Source organism: Epinephelus fuscoguttatus, linkage group LG4 (assembly GCF_011397635.1).
Source record: "Epinephelus fuscoguttatus linkage group LG4, E.fuscoguttatus.final_Chr_v1".
In the NCBI taxonomy this organism is placed as follows: Eukaryota; Metazoa; Chordata; class Actinopteri; order Perciformes; family Serranidae; genus Epinephelus; species Epinephelus fuscoguttatus.
Genome location: NC_064755.1, coordinates 17,830,674 through 17,849,481, shown reverse-complemented (window position 1 = coordinate 17,849,481; position 18,808 = coordinate 17,830,674). Strand labels below are relative to the sequence as shown.

Genomic DNA, 18,808 nt, shown 5'->3' with positions numbered 1-18,808 from the left:
ACATTTATTTGAAGATTCAGCGTCATTTCATCTGATTTGATTATGTCAGTGGAAGCACATGTCACTGAGCCTGTTTTTTATAAAGGCCATTACAGATATGCCTCATTTTCGTAGAAGACTGGAGTTCTTTGATGGTGAGACCTTGGCTGCGAATGAATGAGACACATTTGGAGAGAACTGGCACGGTTCCCACATGAATAAACTAAAAGATTTGATGTGTGTGTGCGTAAAAAGAGAGGAAAAAAGCGGACAGAATGAGAGAAAGCGAGAGGAAGTTGGGGTCGCAGTCTGAATGAGTTTCCACAGAGTTAAAGCCTGTTGAAAGCACATTTTCCACCTCGGCCAGACAAAGAGTGCAGCAGTTACTAGAACACAGATCTCTGTTGTCCTCCAGTCCTTTCTGCCTTAATGGCACTTTAGCCGCTGAGGGCCAACAGCTTCAGTAGAAACACCTAACAGCTATAAAACATCAGCTGACATTTTGAATGTGGTGCCTTTTGATGCTGAGGAAACAAACAGAAAAGACCAGGGGAAGTGATGTTGAAGTTGCATTGTACTTGCATTTATTTTTCCAATAGATATTCACATTCATAGCAGTTTCACTACAGCAAAGAAACTATCTCGTCTCTACAGTCATGAAAGAAAGAAATCACAAAGTGAAAATCAAGGAAAACAAGGTCAAATATATCAGCAAGAGAAAAACCCCCCACATTTGTTCATGAAATTAGGTCATATGTTGCATTGTAATGGGCCTTCAATAGTTTTTCTGTGGAAAACAAACCCAGCTCTTTCCACAGTGACACGCAAGAATAACATTTGGGGATGCTTTTCTGTAAATAAAAGGATAACTCTTACAAAATATATTCATACATAAAGGTTTGTAACACTTCAAGAGCAATTAATACCTTCTAAAGAATAACGATGACTCTCTCTTGCGCCCATGCGTCACCTTCTTGTGCTTCAGCCATCGACATCAAAACAGTCACTGCTGTCTCTCTTAAAGACAGGGATGCAAAGAGTTAAATGAAAGAGGAATATATATTTAAAAGATACAGTACATGACAAACTTTTTTGTTTTAAACACTAGCTTTTTAAGAGAGATTGACTGGCCTTACTCTGTATACAGAAAGTTGCAGCACATTGTAAGTTAGTATTAAAAAGATGGCATTCCTTTTACATACTTGTCATAGGCTTATACGGATGTCGGAGAACTGTCAGTCAAAACACCTGGGTGTGTGGTGTGCACATTTCCCTTACTGTAGATGAGTTATGAGGATTCCTACCCTACTTGTAATGAATGAGTAAAGGAATACCAACTTTACATCTCTATGTTTTGAATGTCACCTGCTGCGTGGTAATGAGCACAGCAAAGGCTTCAAATAAAACATCACAGGAAACAACAGCAAAGAAGAAAAAAAAAAGAACTACAGAAAAAAAAAGTGCAAATGTATTCGGAGGGCCGAGTGAAACCACAGGACCTTTCTACAACAGCTACTGGTTCCAGCTCATTACTCACAGTGCAGGACGAACCATACTGGCCTCCCACAGCTCTCCCAGGTCCCTTTTGTCTGCGTGCACAAAGCTCAGAACAACAGGGCTGTTGACAGGCAGGGGTAAAGTGATGCGCCTTCTGGCCTGCCATCTGTGGGGGGGGACAGGATGGCAGCCAATGGGCCGGATGGAAAGGGAGTCTTCCCGTGTGTCATATTTCACCTCGCCTAATTTACAGCTACAGTATCGCTCAACAATAACCTCCTTCCTAAGTGGAAGGCCAAATACACTCCTGCACCGATGAGGGAGACCTCTGCTTTCTCGAAAACAAAAGGTTGTTTGATACATGAGAGGGCTCTGATGCTAACATGTTCCACTCAATGTAACGAGTTCGGTTTTCTATTAAGCTTTCTGTGCCCGAGTCAAATAAAAATAGAAATGACGGAGGAGAAACGGAGTATTCAAAACTAAATATGGTATTTAACTTAGTCTTTTACCACTCATCTATCACTCATAGAAAAAGCAACTTCACTTTCCAAAGTCGTGGAGATTTTCCAAAACTGTGGGCTGGCCGACAAAAATAATCTCAGCAATACTTCAAAGTAAAGCCTGTCTTCTGGCATGCAGCCATCAGGAACACAAGTTAGGAGGCTTTATGTGGCAGAAGACAAAGAAAGTAGAGCCTACATAAATTGCCCACATAGTAAGGATGAGTAAGACAGATTGAGTCAGTCTCGTCACTCCCTCGTGGTCTTACATTAGACTGCATACTGGATAGTCCATCATGTTAACCAGCATCTCTGCTTGTACTCCGCTAAACCCTGATTTAAGACAGCATAAAGCAGACAAATGTATGTCTTCTGGCAAGCCTCTGTGGACGTCGTTCCACGCAAAGGCTCTTATTAATTGTTGACAGAACTTGTTCCGCCAGTGAGGTGGATGAGATGAAAAGAGGAAGAGTACCACAGAGTCGGGCTGTTGGTTACACAGACCGACTGATAAAACACTTCTGACTGACAAAGCAGAAATATCATGCTGACGAGCGTGCTGACAGGCCGAAAGGAGATTGAGGAACTATCCGGCGAGGTGGCGAGGAATAGACGCTCGAGCTGAGTGTCATTCCTGGTCAAACTAAGACTGCGTACTGCTGTTGTATTTAAGTAACCTTGATGAGTGTCATCACCATGATCTGCCTGCAGATCTGCGATGGTGGCTGATGCCATGCATAAACATGTTTTGATGTGTGTGGGTTTTTTTTTGTGCATATGTGGGTGTGTTACCGACAGCTCCAGGGGCCACTGACCCAACAGAAGGAACCCATAACACGGGTCTGTTTCTTCTCCACGCTTGTTTGTTTTATACACAGGACAATATATCACATTGAGGTGCATGTAGACTGAAACACCAAACAGGCCTGTCCCTTTGCTATTTTTCTATCAATTTTGCTATTGATAGATTAATACTTTAAATTGCAAGTGTACATTTGTGACAAACTGATTTGCTGGTTAGTGATATTAATCATAATGCCAGTAATGTATACTAGGTAACTGGTCGAAATGTTTACTATTAAAGCTGGGATAGGCTTTTTTCATCAGCAAAAATCCAATAACAATGTTTTTGCACGTAACGGAACGGACTTTTCAAAAAAGAAAGAGTCAGACAACAACACAATAAAATGTGTCAATATCGGCAAGTGTTTGAGAGATCAAGAGAAAATGTTGTGAAGAGTTTAGTCTTCAGCTCACTGTAGCCAAATTCACATGGCTGCGGCTAATTTAAGTCCATGTTTATGTAGCTAGCTAACGTTAGCTAGAGCCTCAAATCACGGTGTGACATCTCAACAGGCTTTACAGGCCCACAATTTTTTAAAGAAAACAGGACATTAATTCTCATAGAATTGACGCTACATGACGGCATCAGGATCAAAATCATGATCAGGATATTTGAAATAAATGACTGATACTCATTCAGGTTACTGTATGAAGCGCATGTACATGCCTGTGTTCGTTTGGGCAGGAGGGGCTCAAGCAGGATTTATACTTGATGCAGGTGACGCAGACCTCTTGTGTATTTATGTCAACTGAAACCATTTCCCTCAGTGGAAATGAAGCCTTAATTTACTTTCATTTCACAGATAAGAAACAATAAATTGTGAAGACAATAAGGCCTCCACTAAATAGCATTTTAAATCTTGTGTGTGATTTATCCTGGTTTAATAGGAGTACAGGAAATCGTCACTCATTGCTAGGCTAATTAATACAATGTAAAATGCCATAGGCTTGAGCTAGCTAGCATGTTATATATGTTTGGAAAATGTGTTAAGTATAAGACAGTTGTTTGGTCAGTGAACCTTGTGAAGACGAATTTTGTAACGTACCTTTGTTAAATGTTGCTGTTGTCCCTGGCTTTATATGAGTAGAAGAAAAGTCTGCTAGCCACTAGGCTAATTTATAGAATGAAAAATGCCATAGGCTTGTGCTAAAAACATTAGCATGTTGTATTTGTGGGGAAAATGTGTCTAGATAAAGACAAGTGCTTTGTCTGTGAATGCTGAGTTATAGTGAAGCTGATTTTGTGTACTTGTGTTTGAAATTGTCGCTATTAAGCCATGTTTAATTTGTGTTTTGAATCAACTAAACTTTACAGCACTTCACAGAAACCCCGCTGCCGACTAGTGTTTTGGAGGTGTAACTGCAGAGTGACACAGATACACCATTGCACAAGTATAAATGCTCACAAGGACGTAGGCACTGCATAGAGCTGATGTACAAATATAAATCCCGCTTTAGGACATAGGGGGGAGAGCTGCAGGAGGAGGGCTGTATTTTAAAGTCCTGGCATTTTTTTCCACTTTTCCAAAAAATAGCCTACCCCAGCTTTAAGGTCAAATTAATCCTAAAAAAGAGATGGACTCCAGTTTCAATATACTGTTGCCCATCAAATACTACCTTAAAGTCATCCTTAACTGACAACACTTTTGGGAGATGCTGTAAAATACATTAAGTAGTTCCAAATCTCAAGAGGTGAAGAGTATGAAGTTTAAGAGCCTTGTGAGAATACATTAAAGATATCCAGTCGTGTGTCTACTTCACACAAACTATGATGGTTCACAGCATTTCTGGCATTGAGTTGGTTCTGACTTGTCACAGGCACACACACACATTCACTCAATAGCAATACATACACTCTCACACATGCACACACTCCAAACATGCATATACAGTATGTAGACAACTGAGGAAAGGGTTACAGTATACTTCTTCAGTATTTTGGCCGTTCATCCTTGCATGAATGGTTTGCAGCGTAACAAATGAAAGGTGAGAGAGGGAAATGTGTGACAGATGAAAGACAAAAAATATCAGCAGACCTGTCGGGGATTAGCCGCGGTGGATTTTGCGGGATTAAAGCTGATGAAATGTCCTGTGAGAGGGAATTATTGGGAATAATGGGATAACTGTTCCCTCACATGACAAGTCAGTTCCCCCATCTCCCTTTTTTCCTCACCCACACTGCCCATGGGCAGTGTGTATGTTTATGTGCGTGTTTGTGTGCGTGTCGTTATGAGTGAATGCCTTCTGAGGCCCAGATACACACAGGGAGAGTTGATAAACAAAAAGATTCCAGCCAGTAACACAGCTCTTTCTTTTTCATTCTTCATAACATGGTCCCTGGCCAATGACAGCATGGGGTGGCTGATCTAGAACCCTGTGGACTTTTCCTAATAACTAAACCAGCAGGGGTCGTAGGTGTCAGGTTTGTGTGCGTGTCAACATTTACACCTCATTTCTGGAAAAAAATTGTGCAGGCAAAACACTGTAAAAAGCCCAAGAGACTTAACACCATCAGGGTAAGCAGGTGCAGTGTGCAGCATGTTAGTATGTATACAGCAGTCTGCGAGGATTATGGTGTGTTCTGAGTTCTCTTTGTGACAGCGGGACAGTGTCAATAACTGGATCAAGCTTCTAAAAACAATCTCCAAATCTCAGTCACTACAGCTACAATACACTGCAGTTGTTGCAGTCACGCAACTTTCCCTGCTTGCCTTTCCGCCTCATTGCCTTATTCCTCGTCTCCGTCATTCTTTCCCTGCACATCCAGCTATTCAAGAACAACCTAATTCATTCACCTGCAAAGACCAGGTGAGGATTTGTTGACGATGTAAATCGCGGAGTGAATAAAGGCAGTGTGGTTATTATAAATGAAACGGAAGGGACTGCAGATAATAAAGCAGGTGTGGATTATGCTCCCAACTTTAAGAATAGCACCCTTAATTCAGGGGGAGCAACAGAGGGTGAAAAAAGCCAAACATGCGTGAGTCTGTAAGAAAAAAAATCCCTTTTTAACAAGGTCTCAGGCAACAAAACAAAAAAGACAAAAATAAGATGTCATGTTGCATTATTGGACCACTTAAAGAAGACGTGTGTGGTGGGAGTCAGTGTGTTGACTGTGCGTGATGGAACTATGTGGAAAGCGAGGTAAGAGTGTTAATCAAACACACATAAAATGCACACACACACACACACACACACACACACACGCACGCACGCTCACACACACACAATCGCTGTCCCACACGCACTTCTTGAAGGTCCCCAGTGACGTGCTCCCCTTAAATTAAAACATAATCGTTAAAAGTAAAGTAATACTCTCTATATATAGCAGGTTAATATCACTACACTTGTCTCCATGGTAACTAGGTGGAGAGGCGGCCATTCTAGGATCGGAGGAGGCAGGTAGGACTGTTGTTGGGAGAGGCTGAAGATAATTCTACCTTATCTTCATGGTAAGAAGACAGGTGTGAGACTATCGTACTAGTGGGGTAGTAGAGTGATAGCCACGTGAAGACTGGAGAGAGCCAGTCGTCATGGTAACAACGGTGTGGGAGCACCACACTGAAATGAGGGTCGAGGGTTGGGGATCTGGCAGTGAGATGTGTCCATGATCACTCAGGGCAGGAGGTGGGGCAGCTGCCGCCTTCCCAGCCTCGCGGCCATTCACTGCGGACACCGCAGCACCTCACAATCTCTTCCTGGCCACCTCGGCGTCCTGGCACTCGACGGCCGACAGCGCTATCAGCATCTGGGCGGCGTAGTAGGTGGCCATGATGATGGCGCGCGAATGGGGCACGGGGAAGCAGAACTTGTTGACGGCGATGGTGAGGTCGGAGACCATGAAGAGCACGGCGCCCAGGCAGGCAGACAGCTTGGTCCACGTCCAGAGGTCGTTGGCCAGCTGCAGGCCCGCAATGGCCCTCCAGCCCATGAAGCCGATCAAAGCGATGTAGACGGCCACCAGGTAGGTGAAGGGGCCCGACAGGTAGGGGTACAACAGCATGTAGCTTAGAGAGGACACGGCAGTGATCACCAGGCCGGCGGACATGTTAATGGGCTTCATCCCAAAGGCAGATGAGTAGAGGATGTGGGTGATGGCAAACATCAGAAGGCCTGCAGAAAAATATGTATGATTTAAATACAATCCTACAGTGCATTAGGGCTGGGTTATGTGGAGAAAATCAAATACTGTGATAGTTTTGACCAGATACCTCTGTATCGATGTTGTATTTTCTATGTTTTCGTGCTTTCACATAATATTCACCAAATGATTTTTGATCAATAATCAACAGTAATGTGAATATAATGACTAATTGGGCAAAGGCAAATAATAGAATAGAACAACTAGAAAAGTACATAATTTTACTGTAATGCAGCCTATAAAATCAGAAAAAGACAACACGACTGACAATATTTAGTCTCAAATCACAATATCGATACAATATATTGTCCTGTATTATCTAGCCAGCTTGAAGCATGACACCTGATGAAGTGAAGAAAATAATCATTTAAAATGATCATTTATGTTTATTACATAACTTGGCTCTTGTAGTTTAAATTTTGGCCTGTGTTCCTATTGGTCATGATAACTTTGTGACTCACCAGAGCCCCTTCTGATAATATGGAGCACTGCATCATTGTCACATGTCACAACAAGTCTACTGGGCAATGAGACAACTTGTAAACAAGCCAAATATTTCATCAGATTATATACCACTTAATTTGAAGGTTAGCCAAAAAGTAGTAGGAGGAAAAAGTGCGTGCAGTGAGTCAAAGTTGAACAACAAGTCACGCTCATATGTTTTGCAACTCAGTGTGTGAAGTTTCTCCTCACCGTGGACGAAGTAGCCCTGCTCCTGCCAGATGAGAAAGGCGTCACCCAGAGCAGAAAAGATGAGGCCAGCCAAGATCTTGCGGGCACTGGAGTGAGCACCGAGGAAGCTGAACCCATGTGCCAGTAAGAACACCCAGAGGCAGAAGATGGGCAGACATTTGATCAGTGCGCTGAACCAGGATGGGCTTGAGGTGGGCAGCCACAGGACAAAGTATACACAGGTTGCCTTGAAGAATGGCACCAGCTTGGGGCCTTCACTCTTGACCTGAAAGAGATTAAATATTTACATTATTAATTTAGACCTAGCTGTTTGCACTTCACATGAGGTGATTCTACTCAGTGGCACTACTGCCAGTCTGCCTTAAATTAGATGTATCAAAAAGGGCTTTTATCTCAAGGCAGAGAGATCGAATTAATCACACGAAGCAAAAACCTGTTTGAGGTACGCTATCTCACATCTTTGATTAAAAGACAGAACATAAGCAGCAAACTGTCTGCACTTCTCCTTATTTGGGAGAGTGGTTTGGTTTGGACTGAAACAGGCTTTTGTTGTGTGGTCACTCGTTTACATCACTGTGTCAGACATGCACGTGTTTTGTCGCTGAAGCGAAACTGCAGAAACAGCGCGCTGAAGGGGAAATACAAAAAGCTCCATGCAACTCCTTTGACTCCCTGTAACCTTTTCTTATCTTCTTTTTTCACTCTTTCCCCAGTTTGCTTTTGTTTCTCTTCTCCACCTCTGCTTCGCCTTCTTCTCTGTGCCTCGTGTCCTTGTGAACTGTGGAGCACATTCAAGTCTCAATTTACTCTTTCCAACTGAGTTACCAGCCATATTTCTTTCTGTCCAAACAGATGATGCCCAACAAGGTCACAAAAGTACAAAAACAGGGCTGGAAAGAGGTTTCACAACACCTATGGTTCTGAGAATTGCCCTCTGGTGCTGAGGCAGAAGGCCCTGGGGGAGGCAAAGAGGGAGAAGAAAGGAGAGCTTGAGTTGAGAGGGAGAGGATTTGAGTGAGGGTTCACGAGAGCTGAGATCACTGGAGGAGAGATGAGGAAGACACAAGTAAAACAGGGACGGGATGATAAAGACGGGGTCATAGTGCAACAGAGAAATAGTTGAAAAGACTGGTAAACTATTTGGTCAGTGGCGGCTCCTGCCAAATTTCTCAGGGGGGGCAATTGTTGTGATGATGGCTGAGGTGACCCGTTCAATGGGTAAATTTGAATTAATTTGGCTCTGCAATAACTGAACAATCAACCGTGGTCAACAACAGACTAATTTTCATCAGTTTGCCCACACAAATACCTTTGAATGTAAACAGGGACCTGTTTTACCATTAATCAAATAAAACTGAGTAAGGTATTCACTGAGTCATTGTCAGTCTTAATCAGAAAACATTTTATTATAGCTAAGTGGAAATTAATTTTGTGTTCTGATTAAAGAAATAAATGCAGGCATACCCTACAACTTAATACAATGCACATGACATAGTATCACTGCTCTTTGACCTGACCTGAATGTTTTTTGTTGTTGTTTTTCAGTTTCAGTTATATATTGGGGGGACATTTTGGGCAATGGGGGGGACACATGTCCCCCTCAATGTATATGGTGACTACAGCCCTGTCAGGCATGCATAATTAGACCTCAGTTGTCTGGGTGCACAAAGGTGAAGTGGCTGGTCTTGTCATACAAAGTTTGATGGAGTGTCAACTGGACAATATGGAGATATTTGCATCTTGAAAGCCGGACTACAAATGTGGATAGACAGGGACAAACACACGCAAGCCTAAGACGTGGTAAGATACGATATTCCTCACTATATGAAGTGACTGATAACAAGATCTGTATAATGGATTGTAAAGAAATTCGTCAGGGTTTCATTCTGTAGACAACTGATCTGTATGTATAGCGTGATGGGATGACAGCACAATGATGTGTGTGGTATCACATGAAAGCTCTGCTCCTGCGCTTTCATGTGATATGCGTGGCATTTCTGTGCAACCCTGCATTCGCGAGTAATCCATCCAAGAGTAATGTGTGTGCAAAGCTGTATGAAAGCTCTGTTATACATAATTTAAGTGTAACTTTAGCATTTTTTCCACTGTGAAAACAATGGACTACCGACAAGTGTCCGACAAAGCTGTAGTTTCGCTGTTTCATGTGATATGAGTGGCTTCTCAATAACGGTCGCGGATAAAATCCATAGAGAGGAACGAACAGGTGTGAATTTGAGCGCACTATGTGTCGTTCCTTTTTAACCTATATGGCTAAAAAACCTCTTGGATCAGCTGGAAATGTTAGCCATGTTGATCTTGAATGTGAGCGCTGCGCAGTGGCGCTGCCTCATGTGATGTAGGAATAATCGGAAAAATGAGTTTCCGACCGTAAAGCAATATTTCGGTGGAAACGGTTGACGACATGTTTTTTAAACATTTTGAGTGATAAAATACAACTCATCTTCTTTGTAATGTCCATGATGTCTCCACATTACAACTTTACGCTCATGAACACACAATGAAGTAAGAACGACTTCCCGACATGGGAAATCAGACTATCCGAGGAGCACATGAATGATACTTGGTGGTTTACATATGATGAAAACACACTGGGGCAAGCCCTCTTGGAACCCATAGCGATTGCATTGGAGTGCCTGCATTTAGAATAAAAAAGTGTTTTACATGGAAGTCTATGAGAGTGAGTCGGGGCGATTTCCAGCCAGGCTGATATCGCCCCAAAGGGCCAGAACGTGACTTCACACTGCATTTGATTGGATATTCAGAGGCAGGACGAGCTGTTTCAAGTGAAAATTATCAGAATAATTAATATATTGTGTGTATATATGACAATAATGATGATGATAATCATACACTTATTATCATCTTTCTTTTCTTTTGTGGCTCGAGGAGGGGCGGTGCCCTATCGCCCTCTATTGGCCAGCCGCCCCTGTATTTGATGTCCTAAATGACTATTTTCCAGCAGCCATTTTGCATCCCTCTCCACAACCATTCTCTAGCAAAGTAAAATGATGCAAATGAAAGCGATGCTCAGACTGCAATATTCACGAAAGAATAAGTAAGTAGGGCAGATGAGAGGAAGCAGGAGGAAGCGTGGGGAAGGGACGTTTCAGGGGAGGGGGGACAGTGGGATGGAGTTACAAGCATTCAGATGACAGCTGGATTTAGGATTGGACACGTGGGTAGGGGGAGAGGCGAGAAGAAGAGGAGGTGGAAGATGATTAGGGGTCACTCTAGTTCATATGGTTTATGCTTCTGGGGAAAAGGCGGGAGGGGCGGCAGTTCCCAATTTCACTACTCAATAACAGTGGGTCAAATTACTGTACAGGATCAGACAACACTTCTGACCTCTGGAGTAGCGGATATGACTGAGGCAGCAGGAAGACAATTGGATAGCCCCCATGGTCACAAGCATGTTGGGACAAAAAACACATGCTTGGGTGTTATCTGTGATTTAAGGAAGTATTTCACTGCTGGAAGGATGGTCTTTTCACGAAAGTGGGCTGTCTATGCAGTAGGACACAAATACTTCTAAAACTGTTTCTGTATGACCAGAGGAAACAGCGGGAAAACAGCTATGGCATTTGCTTTTATTCAAGAGGTAGAAAACCTACACCTACCAGATTGCAGTGGGTGACATAATGCAATGTTGGCTGTTTTTCCACTGCTTTGTTTCACAGTTTAATTAAATCTGTTCTGAGTCTGGGAGAGGGGGGGGGCTACTCTTTCATGATTTGCTTCTATGTTCTTTGTGTCAGTGGCGGCGGGAATACAAAAATGCGAAAGTGCAATCTGTAGTTGGAGCAGCAGCCCCAGAGCCAGCAAATATCCACTGGAAGACACATTTCATGCCATCCAGCTTTGAGCAGGGAGATGAACAGGGAGATCAGGGCACTGGGAAGATCAAGGGACGTCTACCATTGTTCATTTGCACATACCCAGAGTATCCCCTTTAAACTCTATCACACATCACAGAGTGACCATAACTGCATTACTTCATCTACAAAATATTGGCAAAGTAATTCATGTGTTGCTTTTTGGAAGGCCAATTTAATGTGATGCACTTTTCGCATTTTGTCTAAAAAGATCTACAGTACTGAGAAGCAACAGTTCACTCAGAGTCCTCCTTACAAAACTAAAAAGTGAGGACAAATGACTCCAGTTTTAGCTGAACTCAACTGGCTCGCTGTATCATTAAGACCTGATTGCAGAGCATGTGAAACTCTGAAAATGACCAAGGACTGGCCAAGAATGTGGACACCCTGTTGTTTTATGTGTCCTCACATTCACTCAGATCTCTTACTGTGGCTTTGGCACACATTCAGGACAAAAATTGGACATTTAATCTTCAACTCTGCTCCCAATCCATGGCATTTCATGACCATTTCCAAATACAAGCGGAGTTTTAGTGCATTATTTAAAATGAATTACACTGTTTTCAATTAGTGTTTTAAGTCCCTGTTTCCCTGCAGAATGACATATTGCCATCTGCGTGCAAATACAGCGCATTTGAGCTATCATCAGTCTCCTCTAGATGAGAGGAATCTTTCCACTGAGGTAAAACTAAAGCAAGGTGTATAATGTGAACTAATGCACCCATCTTCTCTCCATTATTTACTTTCAATTATCTTCATAAAACAAATGGGTACATAAATAAAGATTAAAGCTAGCCTTATGACAAAAATGTGTGTGGGTGTATGTGTGTGAGCGTGCATGAGTGTATGGTCAGTCTATCTATCCCATTAAGGCCAAATGGTTGCCAAGCAGAGGAGACAAAACTGGCAGGACTCCCAGACAAGCCAATATTACAACTCTGTTTATCAGGCCACTGGTGGCTACTTAAGCTCAGAACACAAGAAAACAGTACGTCAGAAGAAAACATTCTGTTGTGCTGTTGGGATCATTACACACATAGGGCCTATTTATCATTTAATAAAGTGATATTTAGGCTCAATGATCCATAATCACAAACAGTTTGTTATTTGTGTCAGAAAATCCTGAAAGGAAATGTAGCTCAGTGGAGTCTAGAGAGGGATTTGGAGGGTGAACACAGATTCCAGGGGAGGAAGGTGGGAGGAAGTCAGAGATTCCCACAACCTTTGGTCCTGTTCATGCTGCGTTTGAGCCATACTTTGCAGTTTCCCTTTCCATTGTTGTTCATGTAAACTAACTGCATCTACACAATGAGATAAGTGCTGCGAGTGGGAGAGAGACAAGGCTAAAACAGCACTCAGTGCATCGGACACAGCTATGCCAGCATACAAAAACCACTCACTGAAATCTTCCGGGAAATGTCTACCTCACTGTATCATTAGCTGGACTGAAATATCCAACTGTGTTCAGACTTTAATCTTAATAATGATCGTGTCTGGTGGATATTTTTGTCAAATCAGCTGCCATTGCTGCTGTTATATCTGGTGTAATTGTTCTTCTCTAATCTTCTCCTTGTATCAAACTGTTACATTAACAAGGCCTAACTGCCTGGTGAACTCCATAAATCGGTCCACAGTGAATGTAGTAGTTTTATTTCTCTCGGGTTCAGCCTAGTTCTCCTGTTCAGCATTATGTACCTGAATGAGACTGTCGGGGGCGGTTGCCGCACGGTATCGTCTCAGCTGTAACCTACTCCACTCACATTGATTGAGGCGTCAGTTGGTCTGCAGGGACGCTGAAGGGGACATTAGTGACGGCTACGAGCCCCTGTGTGACAGTCAGCTGTCGCCAGCATAAGAGAACAGAACATACTGCCTCATTTGGGAGGCAAACAAAATGAATCAGTTTGTTATCATCTTGCTGTCTGAATGATCGCGTTGTAAATGAAGGCTGTTTGCAGAAGTGCTGTAGTGATACAGCTGACTGGCTGCAAACACCTGCCTCTGTCCCCTGTTAAAGAATATGGTTAATGATTGACTGCATTTACATCGTCACTAACAAGCAATAGAGGGTTGCTCTGCTGGAAATGAACAGCAGGATGACATGGCTTGATGGAACAAAGGATTTTAGCAAAGTATTTTGATGCAGTGCTTTTTTAGCTGTGTTTAACTACAAAATCAATGTATTTTTCAAGCTTGCAAATGATGCAGAATCCCTTGAGAATGCTACAAAAGAAGTGATGACTATACTTACACGCTAATTCATCTGTACACCTCTGTAACTGGCCAAACTATCAGCAACCAGAACCCAAACCCATCTTGTAACTGCAGTTCAGGAAGGAACAAGCAGCTGTTAGCCGCTATTGCTTCTGCACCAACCATGAACCAACAAAAGCACCGCATTGAAGCATTGAATAACATCCAGCCAGGATGAACATCTATTCAATTTTTCTGGGTCACTCTGGGTCATACGCTGGCCGAGTGGCGGAAACATGATACGCATAAACATATAAAAGACCTGTAAAGTCTTGTGTACTTAATTTGGCAGAGGGGAACTGTAACATAAGTATGGTCCTGGCAGGCACAGCTGGCATGTGAGTCATATGACAATGTTATTTCTATGTAGCATCATGCAACACTGTTGTGGGAAGGATCCCTCTTACAGCTGCTTTAACTCCAAGGATATCTTGAGGTCAGTTTCAGACAAGCAGTACAGTATGGCACAGTTGAAACTAGGGATGGGCAAACGATCAAAATTCATTATTCGATCATCAAAAAAAATCAACGATCAATTATCGATTAATTGATAAGCGAGTATTTCAAAAGAGAGAAAACAAAAGAGTGCAGTGCAGACTGTCGCCGCAACAGAGTGCAGCTGCCCCAGTTTTGAGCCTCAACCCCCCAGGCCAAGGAGGAAGAATGACGCGCATGTGCAGTTCACCCCTGGGTGTTTACTACCGTTGTCAGCAAGAGTTAGAGGCTTCAGTTTTCAGCAAAACCTCCGTCTTCCAATGGCGTAGTGTTTTCAGAGGCCTCAAGGGAAGCCGCTGAGGCTTTGGAGAGCGATGAGAGCCTCCGTCTGTTAATAATTTTTTGCCGGGCATAGGTCCGGTGGGGATCTCGTAGGCCTGTCGAGTCGCCGTGCTCGCCGGGCGGAAGGGTCTCGTTGGCACGGCGACTCGCCGGGCGGGAGGTCTTGTTAGCACGGCGACTTGCCGGGCGGAAGGGTCTCGTTGGCATGGCGACTCGCCGGACCTATGCCAGGCATTGTAGGGGAAACACTGCGACTATCAATCAAAATTATTTGTGATCGATCAAAAGCCTTAACAATCAATCATCGATAATCGAAAATTGATGCCCATCTCTAGTTGAAACAGTTGAAACATGCACCTTTGTACCATTATCTTTTTGCTGCACTTTAATAAGTTTTTAAGTATGTAATATTTAGTGCAGTAAAAACATTTGGGGACCAACACCTCAAATATTGAACTTAAAAAAGCCAAAAAAGCAAATTGAAGCTCCCACTGTATCTCTGGGTTACAGCACGCACCTGCCAGCAAGGGCAAAGTCCACATTTGATAAGTTTGTGCCGGTCTCTCCTCTCAGAGACTGACACGAGATCATCTGTAACGGACTGAAGTTGATACATTCCCCAAAGAGCACAACAGTCTGTTTAGCAGACAACATGTCCTCATAAAAACTTATTTTAGCGTCAGAAATTAATGAGAAGGCCTTAATACAGCTGCATGTGAGGTAGATGTACTAGATTTATAGCAGCATCTAATGGGTAATGAACCCTTTTTCAGAATATAGTTGACCTCTGAGCAGGAATAGAGGCTCGAAACCCGCTAATATCTATTCTTCAGTTATAACAGTAAATCAAAATAACAGATCACAATACTCTGAGAGCACTGTATACAAAAATGAGGAAAATTAAAAGTAAACTGATGATTATTAATAGACTTTGGTTTGCAATGGTCGATGTGATGTTTCATAATGATCACAAAGTCTATGCCATTTGCTCACCTACTTGTCTTTTTAAACTGGAGAGAGAGAAATGTGCGTCCTACTACACACTGTCCACCAGTGGTTGGTCTCAGCACCAGTGGTGCCCCAAGAAACTTTCCATAGCCAGATGTGGCCAGGAAAATGTTGGGATGGCACGCCAATACCAAAAGCCATCAGTGACATTTCAGGAAGTCTATTATGCTGCTAAAGTATAAAGGTGAGTGAAAAACTGTGTCAATATGGAGAGTTAAGGAATCACATACTGATATACTTTGGTTTCTTATTTTAAAGTTCAGACCAAAGATTCACAATGAGATGAGTTGAAACTTGCAACTACTTTCAATTCCCAAGTCTGCAACATTCTGAAAATCTGCAAGTTCACACCAATTCAACTAGACGAAATGGTGTGTCATCCCACACTGTCTGTACTTCCGCTTTTTAGGCTGTTTTGTATCTGAATATACTGTATGTACTTACTTACAGTATGAATAAGAATAGCGATAGTTCAATAGTTGCTACAGTTGGATTTCTAGTATTGATGTAACGACAAAAAACATAAACAACTGACCTGAGCTTCAGATGAGCCATATTCAGAACAAATACACCACAATCATTTAAATAACTAGCGCCTGTTAATCACTCAATGAGTGTGTGCGTGTGACATGTGTACATATCACAAGCAACAGCAGCAACCCACCGTCTGACACTGAAAAACCGTGAGGATGGAAATGGTGAGGATGGAGGGCTGTTGTCAGAGAAGGCCACAGCAAGTTAACACGCCATTCGCGGACAGTTAACAGACTTGGCCACAAGCTGACTGGCTGTAGAAACAGGTGACGTGCTTTACATTATAAAACGAGCTGCTGGAGATTTGACAAGCTGAGTCACAGGTGACACCATCAGCTGGCCTGACTCGAGCTGAGACTGACCAGGTCACGGTTTTGTCTCATCGTCAATCTTTGGTCTGAACAGGGCTTTAGCTGCTTCATTGTTCTTCAAATAGGCTGGTTGTCCTTTAACTTTAAGGAGACAAATATACAGCTTTAATTTGAAGAAGTACATTGATTATAAGGAACAAAACATTAACTGGGAACAAACCTTACATTTAGGGGAGACTCGTGGGTACCTATAGAACCCAAGATGAGGCAAGAGTTCAAACGACCCCTTTAAAAATAGCCATGCCAGTTGTTCCCTCGTCAAAATTTAGCCTAGCTGTGCAGGGTCATTTAGTCTTCTTCCCGACAAGTTATGCCAGTATGGCTTCCAATGTGTGAATTAGGTGCTCTGCTTGTGTAAGATACCACTACTTTTGCACTAGCTTAAAAAAATGAACGCATCTGAGCAACCGGTAGGGCGAGCACCCCATGTACAAAGGCTATGTCCCTACCACAGCAGCTGTGTGTTAATTTCCGACCTGTAGCCCCTTGCTCCTATCTAATAAAGGCACACAAAAAGTAACTCAATCTTAAAAGCAAAAAAACAGTGCACTTTAACCTCCAATTATTTCACAGAAGTGGGGGCGACTGTATGAGAGGGGGTCATGGACCCCCCCCGGCCCCCCGCTTGAGGTGCCACTGCTTGGCATATGCCCCTACACTCCCTTTTACTGCAACACTAGGGCCAAGGCTTTGCAGTTAAGCAACCCCAGGACCTGCACAGCATCATCATCACTGAGGCAACCAGTTTGTATGGCAAGCATTCCTCCATCCACACAGCCTCCTCTCACAGCACTCACACAGGCTACACGTCAAGGCTTCCTACAGGCCAAGTTGGCCCCTTCAAATGGGGTAAAATTTCATAGCAGCTCTGTCAAAGTAAGAGGATGCTCGGCCCGGTTAAATTATTCACGAACCTGTCACAATTTTACTGTCAAAACTGCCTGCTCCTCCTTCGCAGTGACACTTGGGTCAGTTATGTGGCTAATGGCTGGGCTGAACAACAGAGTGTATGTAAAGCACAGCTACAGCAAAAGAGATGAAAAGAAAGGCAGCCACAGCAGGGCTCTGCTCGGCGCATGCGTTACCGGAGGGGGAGAAAAAAAGACAAAAAAGGTCGTCACATGACAGGTTTGCGTTTTTGTCCGGGGCTGCCTTTGGAAATTTGTAGAAGCGTCCTTCTGTTCTCGGAATATCGAGACGGAACAGGGTGAAGAGCCGCTGCTAAACCGTGTCCAAATGTCAGGGAGGCAGATACACTGTACATAAAAGTTCCTGCTCGGAGTCACTGACACTAACAGGGGAACAGTATGACAAAACGAGGCACTAACACACTGATAAGGACACCCCAGCTGAGCATTTTTAATTTACCGAGCAGACATTCCTGTTTAACGGTAATTCAATTATCAGCACAGGAGCACGCGCTGCCCCTCGAAGACAAAGTATGACACGCTATGCTATGATAATAACGCAAATATAAACATTAAACAGTGAATTAATAACTCGACGCAGCCATATTGAACATATAGCGACAGATACATGAATAAGGATTGATAGTTTTATCTTGGAAGTGCTGTTATCGTGTAGCTAAACTAGCTAACACTATTATTCCTGTTTAATGTGTGGAAAATGTCACCGCTGGCCGGAAGCAGATACTCACCACTGTTACCGGGGAAACCATTTCTCTCTCGGTGGTGTCCGTGTCGCCGAGAAAGGTTTTAATATCAAATTTGGGCCGGGGTCCTCCTGTTTAATTTGTACTGCATGAGAGATGCCGATTGTTTTTGTCCTCGCTCAGGTGGGCGGTCCGATGTCCGGTAGGAGGTTAGACTCCACAGAGCCCTTGAATACGGCACTGAGACTTCAGCCGTGGCGTGGGCGGGGTTTACTCTGTTGACCAATAGGAGCAGAGAGAAGTCGTAAAGGGGGCGGGCCAAGGCGCGAGGGATGCCCTGATAGGAGGACTCAGTGTGCTGTTTACATGTCGGAGCAGATGGCCTTTATTTACATTTTACAGAGATGGAGCTCGTTGGAAGCATTTGTGTCGAGCTTTTTTGTGATTGTGCGCAGACAGTCCTTTGGTAATGGGTCAGATTAGGAGTTAGGAATCAGATTAAAAAAGCCCGGCAAACACATCTGAGGTCGAAATGTTTCTGTAATTAAATACATTGATTGCTGATTGCATTGATTGATTACGTGCATTGATTTAACTGCTATTAATCTGATTTCCCTTCGCTTTGCTTGTTTCCAATCAGGCAAACGTTTTCCGCTAAAATCTCAGAATGAGCACATGCATCTTATCATTGCATTGTTACTGTA

The 18,808-nt window shown here is 43.2% G+C and overlaps 1 protein-coding gene across 1 annotated transcript; it reads right to left on the bottom strand.

The window, feature by feature from the left end:
• Positions 1-535: 535 nt before the first annotated feature.
• Positions 536-18,334, bottom strand: tmem86a (transmembrane protein 86A). The gene is made up of 3 exons (XM_049574645.1): positions 18,150-18,334; positions 7,657-7,921; positions 536-6,935 (listed from the first exon to the last, which is right to left on the bottom strand). The coding sequence occupies exons 1-3, from the start codon at positions 18,168-18,170 to the stop codon at positions 6,508-6,510; spliced, it is 714 nt and encodes a 237-aa protein (XP_049430602.1). The 5' UTR covers positions 18,171-18,334; the 3' UTR covers positions 536-6,507.
• Between the last annotated feature and the right edge of the window lie 474 nt (positions 18,335-18,808).

What these genes read in the sequence shown, in the direction of transcription:
- tmem86a (XM_049574645.1), bottom strand. Translation starts at nt 18,170, where the DNA reads ATGGTTTCCCCGGTAACAGTG. An exon ending in TGGTTTCCCCGGTAACAGTG is followed by an intron (nt 7,922 to 18,149) that starts GTGAGTATCTGC and finishes AATCTCTTTCAG; the next exon opens with GTCAAGAGTGAAGGCCCCAA. An exon ending in GCAGGGCTACTTCGTCCACG is followed by an intron (nt 6,936 to 7,656) that starts GTGAGGAGAAAC and finishes ATTTTTCTGCAG; the next exon opens with GCCTTCTGATGTTTGCCATC.